This window comes from Cryptomeria japonica, chromosome 9, assembly GCF_030272615.1.
Source record: "Cryptomeria japonica chromosome 9, Sugi_1.0, whole genome shotgun sequence".
NCBI lineage: Eukaryota > Viridiplantae > Streptophyta > Pinopsida > Cupressales > Cupressaceae > Cryptomeria > Cryptomeria japonica.
Window position 1 is genome coordinate 466146600 of NC_081413.1, and position 10267 is coordinate 466156866.

Here is a 10267-nt window from a genome sequence, read left to right on the forward strand (position 1 = left end):
TTGGTTCCAAATTTAAAAGTTAAAAAAATTATGGTTTATCAAATTTGAGAAAGGAAATCTTAGTAAAGTTTCTAAGGGTGGTGTGCATGGGAAAATGGTCACAATAAAGAACAAACCCTAGGAGAAAAGATAAATTAATGAAATAACATAGATTAGGAACATAGACCACAACAAGACCTCAAAAATGATATATCGATAATAAAGTACAAAGCTCAAACCTTAAAAAGAAATGAAGGTATAAACCCTAAAGAAAAACCCTAAGGTGGTGTATGATTGAATGTGGTCATTTAAAAAGTATGTAAAAATGTGTTTTCCGTAAGAAGCTACCTAGGTTAGTTAGTTAATGCTATCAATAAACACAAAATTAACCTAAGTACTAGAGGGGTAAATTGTTAAAGAATCATACATGCCATTTCAAGAGATTAAATTTGAAGGGTGTACTTAGCTGTTAGAACTAACGTGCAAAACTTAGTTGGCTAGGTACATGGAAATATGTTTTCTTAATGTGCCAATAGCTTGGAACTCTATGAAAAGCTATGATTCCTTGTGGGTAAATTCTATGATTCTAGGTTGATACCATGTTACATAGATCCAATCTTTAAAGCATGGTACTATCTTGGCCCAATGTAAACTTCCACGATTCAATTAATTGTGATTCCCACTTTGTTGAAATGTAAGGATTGATGTTATTTAGAACTGATGAGGAGATTGTTGAATGCAAAGGATCACATTCTCCTTAGTCAAACACCTTGAATGACCAACTTTACAACTTGGACAAATGTTGATAGTAAGCAAGCGTTTAATTGATCTAGGATGCAAATTTTGATGTAATATTGTTCTTTTTAGTGCATCACATTGAAATATTCTTATTGGATGTTCCTCGATGTTCTAGTATTTTGAATAATTATTAAATATGAACATTCCAGTGAATGTTTTTAAACATCAAGACATATAGAATAATCACAAAAATGCATACCATGTTGGATCTCAATTACTATGAAAAAAGATGGTAGCTTGTAATTTAAATTTTAAAAAGTTAAAACTTGGATTGAATTTATGTCATACAAGATCTCTCTCTCATATGTTGCATAAATGATCAAGACAAAAGAAAACCAATTTTGAAATAAGGCTTAATTTTTTTAAGATTAAAACTAATACTAACGAACATATATAAAGACTAGTACAAATAAAACTTAAATAAAACAAATATAAAAAAATGAAAATAAATAAAAGATTAAACTGAACATATAACTATATAGATAGTCCAAAATAAACCCACTCTAAATAATGCCACATTACTCAATATTATGCCACGAGATTTTTGACAAGGTTGAGAGATACCATATGTGTCCAAACTCTATCAAACTCGAAAGATACTTAAAATATCATTTCCAAATTCCACTCATACTCTCACCTCCACACCAAGGAGTGTAAGTTTGCCACATGAGCCTGAAATTGATTGACAACATGTGGACCACAAGTAAATGGTCTTCCACTAAAAAATACATTGCACTTAAACAAGTGGACAACTCTTTCCATACAGGTGAGCTACAAGGAAATGTCATCCCCATAGAAACTAGGCCCCTCAAAACATTAGTAGCCCAACCCAAAGTTAAAATTTAGCCAAGTAGGGTTTCCTCCATGGACTATATATTGGGCAACAAAGCAACTAAATTTTAAAACGTATGCCACTCATGCACTTGAAATTGGATTTCATCAGATAAGAAGATAACGAGAAAAACAGAGCACTTTAGAAGCTGTGCACAGTTTGTACTTAGCATTTCTTCGAATCAAACTTTGCTCAAGTCTTCTACTTTCTAATCGCGAGCTTCAATGGCGATGGCTATGGCGGCAACTGCGCCCACTATGATTCAATCGAATGCATGCAATTATCCCCCCACATCTCTGCTTTTCTCAGTGTCTTCTAGCAGGCGTTTTGCCCAAGTCAAGCCGGCAAAGCTCGATTTTGAGCAGTCTCGGCGACGGGTGAGACTTAAATCCATGATCTCGCCAAATCCGAAACATTAAGTTAGAAAACAGTCATTTGGGTACTGATTAGTATAGCTTATAGGAAAGTTCTTTTGGGAGATGAATTTTGATTCGGGGCTTAGTGCTATAACAGTTACTGACCTCATTGGGATACTGGGGCGCTCTACTACTGAACTACCAACCCTTTTGTGGTCTAGATCGTATATTTGCCCTTCTAACTTGAACTACCTCTGAGTGATATCTATCTCATTTTATCAGATGAGACAACTGGGTATAATTCTGAATGTTAGACAGAAATGCCAAATTGTTGGTACTATTGCACCCTGTAATAAGTTTTTGTATTTTGTGAGTTTTAAATATATTGCCACTTGTTTGCAGGAGTCAACACGGGGTGCCCGACTAACTACAATAGTGCATGCTAGTCCACTGGGCAGTGTTACATTGCGGGGTTGTAATTCTTCAACGTAGAGAAGATTTGTGTAGATATACAGAACAACGTTGACCACTGTTAAAAGGCTTTTAACTTAGAGAAGATTTGTCTACACATGTAGAATGCTGCGTACAAGCTTAGTTGAAATGCTTTAATTTTAAGGATAGACTTGTACAGACATGGGAAATAGCATCAGGTAAGGGCTAAATTACAGTAAAATTTGCTTCAATTTAGACAGTATTTGTGTAGACATACAGGACAACATTGGGTATGTGCTTTAATGCTCCGGTTTAGCGAAAACATGTGTGCCGACACGTAGCAACATTGGGTTATGGCTGTAAGGAGTGTGTATATCAGTACATTTTTAGAAATGAAATCATTTAGTTCAATCCATAAACCCAACTGTCTGTCCCGCAATAGATGTTGTAGCAGTCTTAGGTCAACAAAAAGGGACTAACATTTAAGGCATTGCTGCTTGCTTCTGGAGTTGGATCTTGTTTTGTTTATTTTGATCATCTGTTCCTACAGATCTTTTGTTCTTGCTTATTCAAAGGGTTCCAACATGAAGTCCACTTCAAAGGTCTTCAATGCCACTACGTATGCCTTCTACGGTATAAGTAAGTGGTATTGCTGAAGTAAGAGGGCAATCCATTAATTATGTATTCTCTTCTGCTTTCCTTTGAGATGATATAAGGTAGACATTGCCAAGGTTAAGTATTTAAGGCCAACATAGTCAGAGGCAATATCAAAAGGCATTCCATGGTGCTATAGGAAGAACCTCATTATACTTTCTTTATAGTGCCATGTAACTGTTAAGCTTGAGAATAACATTTTGAAATATTCAGTTAAATTGTTGGAAGAAGCTCCCTTGGTTACTAGTGATACTTTTTCCCATTAAAATTTTAAATACAGCATGCCCGTTGTGAAAAACTAGAGTAGATCATTGGCCATAGAAATTTTCCTTTTGATCTTTGAGGCACAAGTTCGATTTGCGTGGGCTTATTTTGTTGTTAATAGTTGTTAAAAGTAGGCATTATTTATTGTATTTTCTCTGCAATTTTTTCCATTACAATTGTAACTAAGGCATCCCCATTGTAGAAATTTAGCTTTCATTCATAAATGATTGTTTTTAAAGATAAAATAATTATTGTGTTAAGGTAGATTATTGGTAATACAGTAATTTACTCTCAGCCAGTGAGGCATGAATGTTCAGTCATTTAGCTTTTCTTAATAATTCTTTGTCATCGATATGTATGGGCTAATTTTTCAGTCTATAGCACGCCAAGATTTGGTTGGGATCTAAATGTGTTAAGGAATTCATGGTGTTGCAGGTCGGTCAAACTTATGCCACTCTTCTATCTGAGAATGGAGAATACTATTCGGAGAAGCCGCCAACTCCTCTGCTGGACACAATCAATTATCCAATTCATATGAAGAATCTTTCAAGACGAGTAAGTGGTTTAGGTTGTTAAGTCCTTAGTCACCAAACTGGCTAGATTTCAGATTATAATTGAACTGCTGCTGTGTAGGCCCAAAATCCTAGTCAGCTATTCTGTATTGTCTTGTGTCAGGTGGTTTGATTTCAGAAAACCCTGGATAATTTATACTTCAAAGAAGAACTCAAGGATAGCATTTTTCTTTTTGAATTCTGACTCTATATGTGGTTTTCATATACGTCTGTGTTTCATTCATGTGGATTTTACTTTACAGTATCATTCTATCACATGAAACTTTCATCTGCAGCCGATTACCTTCTTTCTCTTTAGCTTTTGGGGCTATCTTGATTGTATGATAATTTCAGGATCAAATGTTTTATTTGTCTGCTGTTCTTTAGAGTTAATTGCCTAACTTTTTATTGCAACTTGTTGGACGTTGGGTTCTGAGGGCAGGATGTCAGCTCAGTGGTAATTTACCTATATAATATTTGAGTTTAAGGTTTATATGTACTGATAGGATTATTGTCTAATGATTTGTAGGAGCTCAAGCAACTGGCAGATGAACTTCGTTCTGATGTTATTTTTCATGTTTCAAGGACTGGTGGCCATCTTGGAGCCAGCCTTGGTGTCATTGAGCTTACTGTGGTCCTTCATTATGTTTTTGATGCTCCTGAGGATAAGATACTATGGGATGTTGGCCATCAGGTAATTATAATCTGAAATCTAGCCAGTTTGGTAGCTTAGATGAAGGGCTCTGCTATATGGATAGGAAATTCAACAGCCCCTTCATTTTGTCTTTGTTTTATGCATGAACACCTGTTACTTCATTTAAAATTGGTTCTTCTAGTTGGCAGCCAGACACAAAAATAGTGACTCACGCTCAAGAATTTGCTCAGTTTTTGGTGTAGTTACCAAATCTGGATGGGTTTGTTTCAAATCCACATGGATCTGGATTTTGTCTGATTTAATCTAGACTTTTAAATTCCAATAGAAATTCCACCTAATATTTTGTGAAAAATCTAGATTTTCAAATTTATTTTGCACCTCAAACAATTTGAAAATTTCAAACCTGGAACTATAATTTTTGGGATCCTCTTTAAGATCACTTTGAATTATTTTGAATGTTATTTTCATATGCTAGTCAAGGAGTTCTTTTTCTATGTTAATATGCATTTGATAAGTTACTCATCTCATATACAAAGAGGAATGACCTCTCTAATTTAGAATGAAAAATATTGATCTTCTCATGCCAAGAGTCCTATTTCTGATATTATTCCCTGCACCAGACCAGCACATAGCTTTACACTGTATTGTATGCCGAGAACTTGTCAGTTGAGATATTTTACTGTTGTCTGCTCTTATTCTGGCAAAGTTGGTTTAGAGTTTTCAATGGCAAATTAAGAGTTATAGTTGTCCCTCTTTGTGTACATGATGTGTCCATTATTGGATGATGTTTTGGAGTCTATAGTGTTTGACTCAAGCTTGCAGAACTATGTGACAAAGTGTAATGCTGCTAATGAAACATTTTACAGATACCTTCAGAAGTAACTAATTTGTCAATAATTGTGTCATTGAGAGTATAAGTTGACAACACATTATTTGTTTCTACAGGCATATCCTCACAAGATTCTTACTGGTAGAAGAAATAAGATGCCCACATTGAGACAAACCAATGGTCTCTCAGGTTTTACAAAACGTGCAGAGAGTGAATATGATGCATTTGGTGCCGGCCACAGCTCCACAAGTATATCTGCTGGACTAGGTGAGGTTATGATCATTCATAAACTCCTTAGATGTGATAAAATTGCATATATGAAGAGCTTTAAAGAAGGGAGCTTTGATACTAGCCGTTGTATTGCATGCAGGTATGGCTGTTGGTCGTGACTTGAAAGGAAGGAAGAATCATGTGATTTCTGTCATAGGAGATGGAGCCATGACAGCAGGGCAAGCCTTTGAAGCTATGAACAATGCTGGATATTTGGACTCAAACATGATAGTTATCTTGAATGACAACAAACAAGTTTCCCTGCCAACAGCAAATCTTGATGGTCCTACACCTCCAGTTGGTGCCCTCAGCAGTGCACTTAGCAGGCTGCAATCAAGTAGGCCTTTGCGTGAACTGAGGGAGGTTGCAAAGGTAAACATACAAATTCAAGGATGGTATTCTTGGATGCTCATACACATTTAGAAGTGGGTATAAGTAGCAGAATATGTCATTTTTTGTAGCATTCATTAAGAGACAATTTTTTTGTTAAAGAATTAATGTTCCAATTTTTTGCCCATTTAAAACTCAATCCTCCCCAAACACCCTACAAAAGAGAACTAGAAACTATTCCTTGAGGCAGGAGAGTAGTTAGCCTATCTTTAAATGTTAGAACACACTCTACAAAAGATGAACTAGAAAGTATTACTTGAGGCAGGAGAGTAGTTAGCTCTATCTTTAGATGTTAGAACTTAGAAGTCTGTTAGAAAGACGCTCCCTATTTGGAGTATAATATATATAAGTAACACCCTCTAGATTACCTTGACAATATCAAGTTCATTTAACAGAAACGTAAAGAACTGCATTGCTATTCTCTGGTATGTGATCCTTGATATTTGTTGTGGTAGGGTGTTACCAAACAACTTGGTGGCCCAATGCATGAACTGGCAGCAAAAGTGGATGAGTATGCACGAGGTATGATAAGTGGTTCTCGTTCCACACTATTTGAGGAGCTGGGACTTTATTACATAGGTCCAGTTGATGGGCACAACATTGATGATCTGATCACTATTCTCCGGGAAGTCAAAGCAACGCACACGACTGGTCCAGTGTTGATTCATATAGTTACAGAGAAAGGCCGGGGTTACCCATATGCAGAACGTGCACCTGACAAGTACCATGGTAAAACATACAATCATATATATAGGCTCCTCAGAAAGTGACTTGTTTAAAATGCATTGCTTTTAGTGGTACAAATGTGAAGGATTTTGATCTGATTCAATTTTTCTTATCTTGTAGGTGTTGCCAAGTTTGATCCTGCCACTGGCAAGCAATTTAAGGGGAAGGCTGCTACACGACCCTATACAACTTATTTTGCTGAGGCCTTGATTGCAGAAGCTGAAGTTGATGATAATATTGTAGGAATTCATGCTGCAATGGGAGGTGGCACTGGGTTAAATATGTTTTTGAAGCGCTTTCCAACTAGATGCTTTGATGTTGGCATAGCGGAACAACATGCTGTGACATTTGCCGCAGGGTTGGCATGTGAAGGCCTGAAACCTTTCTGTGCTATATACTCTTCTTTTCTACAACGGGCCTATGATCAGGTTCTTCTGATTATGCGATGACTCTGTTTGTGTGTCTTTCTCTTAGTGTCCTTACAATCTGTTTGAATTATTGTAGAAATAGCTTACTTTCGTGATCACTTGGCAGGTTATACATGATGTAGATCTGCAGAAATTGCCTGTCAGATTTGCAATGGATAGAGCAGGGCTTGTTGGAGCAGATGGCCCAACTCATTGTGGAGCATTTGATGTGACTTATTTGGCTTGTCTTCCAAACATGGTAGTTATGGCACCTTCTGATGAGGCTGAATTGTTTCACATGGTAGCAACTGCAGCTGCTATAGATGATCGGCCTAGTTGCTTCCGATATCCACGAGGCAATGGAGTAGGTGTGCCATTGCCACCTGGTAACAAAGGAGTACCATTAGAGGTGGGATTCTGACCATTAACATTATTTGGTTCTGTCACTCATATTGTGATGGATTCGTGTAATCAAGAAAACTTTTCCTTTGGTCGTCTTTGTTTTCTACTGATCCTAATCAAATGTTTGCAGGTGGGGAAAGGTAGAATTTTAGGAGAAGGTGATCGAGTAGCACTTCTAGGTTATGGTACTGTTGTTCAGAGTTGCCTTGCTGCCAGTGCTTTGTTGGAAGAGCAAGACATAACAGTGACAGTTGCAGACGCTAGATTTTGCAAACCACTTGATCGTGATCTAGTTCGATCTCTTGCAAAAGAACATGAAGTATTAATAACAGTTGAAGAAGGAACAATAGGTGGTTTTGGATCTCACGTTGCTCAGTTTTTAGCTCTAGATGGACTCTTGGACGGGAAGCTCAAGGTATTTTCATTTTGGTCTTAAGAATGGTTCCTTTATCCATTTCCAAAAAAGTTAAATCAAGACTGGTTTTTGTGGAAGTATTGTCTAAAAATGGATTGTGTTAGGCTTGCTTCAATACCTCAATAATGTTGGGTTTTAAATACCCTTTTGTCTTGCTTTTGCAGTGGAGACCAATAGTTCTTCCAGACCGCTACATTGAGCATGGAGCTCCGATTGATCAAATGATTGAAGCTGGGTTGACATCGTCTCATGTTGCAGCATCTGTGTTGAATATTTTGGGGCGAACAAGAGACGCTCTACAAATGATGACTTGAGAATGCTATATATTTGGCATCCCAGTTTGACCTTGAGAAATTTGGAGCTGCTGTTCATAGAAATGCATGCAGCATCACATAGGACTCGTTAAAACTAATGTAAAGTAGTGTATTTTGTCAAAAAAGTGTTGCCTGTTCTCTATATCATTTGGAGGGCAACAAGTCCTTTTGGAATGAACATAGATCGTCTACCAACTATTTCTTGTCTCTTCTTGCGTGCTTGGGTGTCAGGTTTTTGAACAGTCTGCAAGAGAACTGTTCATTGTATTCTAGCCAATTGCATGTGAATCTGTGTTAGCCATAACAAAAGTTTCAACATTATGGAGAAGGTTAAAAACATTGTTCTTGTAGTTGCATAAAAGATAAAACCGCACCAGCTTTTCTTTGATTTGTTTCCCAAGAAATTTCGCCTTATCTCTTCAGACACCAAGAGGATTGCAGTTCCAAATAATGGATATCTTCTTTTGAAAGGCTTGTCATCTGTGCATTTTGAACCTGTGAATAAGCATAGATTGGAAGATATGGACTTTGTTGGAACAAGACAATTGAGAGTTCACTTGTCATGAGTGTTGATGCAAAATCAGCACAAGTATATAAACGATTTTAACAAATTCCCTCTGATTTTGCCTCTTGAGGGTAATATGTAATCCTGCACTAGTTTTTGTTGCTTTGGGCTAATAATATTAAGTAACCGTGAAATATCCCTTACAACCAATCATATGGAATGAGATCAGAGAATGTGTGTAAAGTTAAACCATAACCAGAGTACTTAGTACAAGGCACAAAGTACTAAAACGTATAGGAACACCATAATCAGCTACACTGTCCTTCTTGTTCATAGTTGCATGTATTTTATAGTTCTGTTTCTAAAAAGTGCTATTTCAAGGTTCCTCTGACCATCTTCTTACAATTTTTTTACCATAGAATTTCTTAGGTTCTACAGGCTAATTTGATCTAAAGGATTTAAAAGTAGTAGTCATCGTCATCATCATAAAATATAAGCTCTGGGCTCTACTACATTTTGATGTCTGCTGTTAGAAGATTGCTCTCAGTTACTTGAAATGTTTCTCTCTTCTTCTGGTGTCTAAATGTTTTCAGGCCCTGCTGTTGAGGGTCAAGTCCAAATTGTGATAACAATGGGGACAGAAAAATAATGGAAATATTGAAAGAGTATCTACATTTGCACAGTAAAAAATACGAATAATAATCATATTATTAAGTAATCTTGAATGTATCACAATATGACTTTTACGAAGTCTTTCCAACCTAACTTTCTGTACTACCAACCTACAAGAATGCAATTAATTATCTTAACAACAGTAATAAACTACAAGTCACTAAGCTGACTTTATTGCAATGCAAACCTTAATATTGTAACAAAAGCCTTTAAGGCTTACATTTCACACAACAAAACATGTTAATTGAAAAAACAATTACATATTTTTTAGAAGATTTTCTTTTGAAAAACAATTTCTAAACTAGGTGGAAGGATTCTCATAACCCTCGTTGAGCTATATTAATAGTGCTCCATCAAGTTGTCTTATAACCCTCAAAAGAATATAATTCCCAAGATCCACAAACTCTTGAACTATTTTCAGGCAACAATCCATATTGAGTTATACCAAATCCCTTCCCATCTTCAAATAGCAAATTTCACAAGAGACATATTTTTCAATACTATCAAATATCAAGAAGAAAAACAAAAGCATATGTTTCTCATGGAAAGACTACCTCTTAACTAGAAATTTATTCGAAAGGATGAAAACCCTCTAGCCTTTGGTGTTGCAAACTTCCAATAGTGAAGGCTCAAAATAAGTATCCAAATTTAATATCTTTGAACAAAAGTTTTCAACAAAAGCATTCAGTGGATCCTGATCCTTAACACAAGCTAAGTTGACTTTGAGTTTCCCATTGAAAACATCACTGGCTTCAACTCTACAAGTTCAAGCGAGGTGACCCTTTTTTTTACACTTATAACATTCACTTTTCCTTT

The 10267-nt window shown here is 36.3% G+C and overlaps 1 protein-coding gene across 2 annotated transcripts; it reads left to right on the plus strand.

The window, feature by feature from the left end:
• Positions 1–1670: 1670 nt before the first annotated feature.
• Positions 1671–8662, plus strand: LOC131072026 (probable 1-deoxy-D-xylulose-5-phosphate synthase, chloroplastic). Of its 2 annotated transcripts, XM_058008025.2 has the most exons (10): positions 1671–1986; positions 3751–3870; positions 4396–4560; positions 5467–5617; positions 5721–5992; positions 6466–6739; positions 6857–7164; positions 7271–7552; positions 7676–7960; positions 8125–8662. In XM_058008025.2, the coding sequence occupies exons 1-10, from the start codon at positions 1834–1836 to the stop codon at positions 8272–8274; spliced, it is 2160 nt and encodes a 719-aa protein (XP_057864008.1). In that variant the 5' UTR covers positions 1671–1833; the 3' UTR covers positions 8275–8662. The 2 variants fall into 2 exon arrangements, with proteins under 2 accessions (XP_057864008.1, XP_057864009.1); XM_058008026.2 differs by lacking the exon at positions 4396–4560.
• The last annotated feature ends 1605 nt before the right edge of the window (positions 8663–10267 follow it).

What these genes read in the sequence shown, in the direction of transcription:
- LOC131072026 (XM_058008025.2), top strand. Translation starts at nt 1,834, where the DNA reads ATGGCGATGGCTATGGCGGCAACTGCGCCCACTATGATTCAATCGAAT. An exon ending in AAGTATATCTGCTGGACTAG is followed by an intron (nt 5,618 to 5,720) that starts GTGAGGTTATGA and finishes TATTGCATGCAG; the next exon opens with GTATGGCTGTTGGTCGTGAC. An exon ending in TCTTGGACGGGAAGCTCAAG is followed by an intron (nt 7,961 to 8,124) that starts GTATTTTCATTT and finishes TTGCTTTTGCAG; the next exon opens with TGGAGACCAATAGTTCTTCC.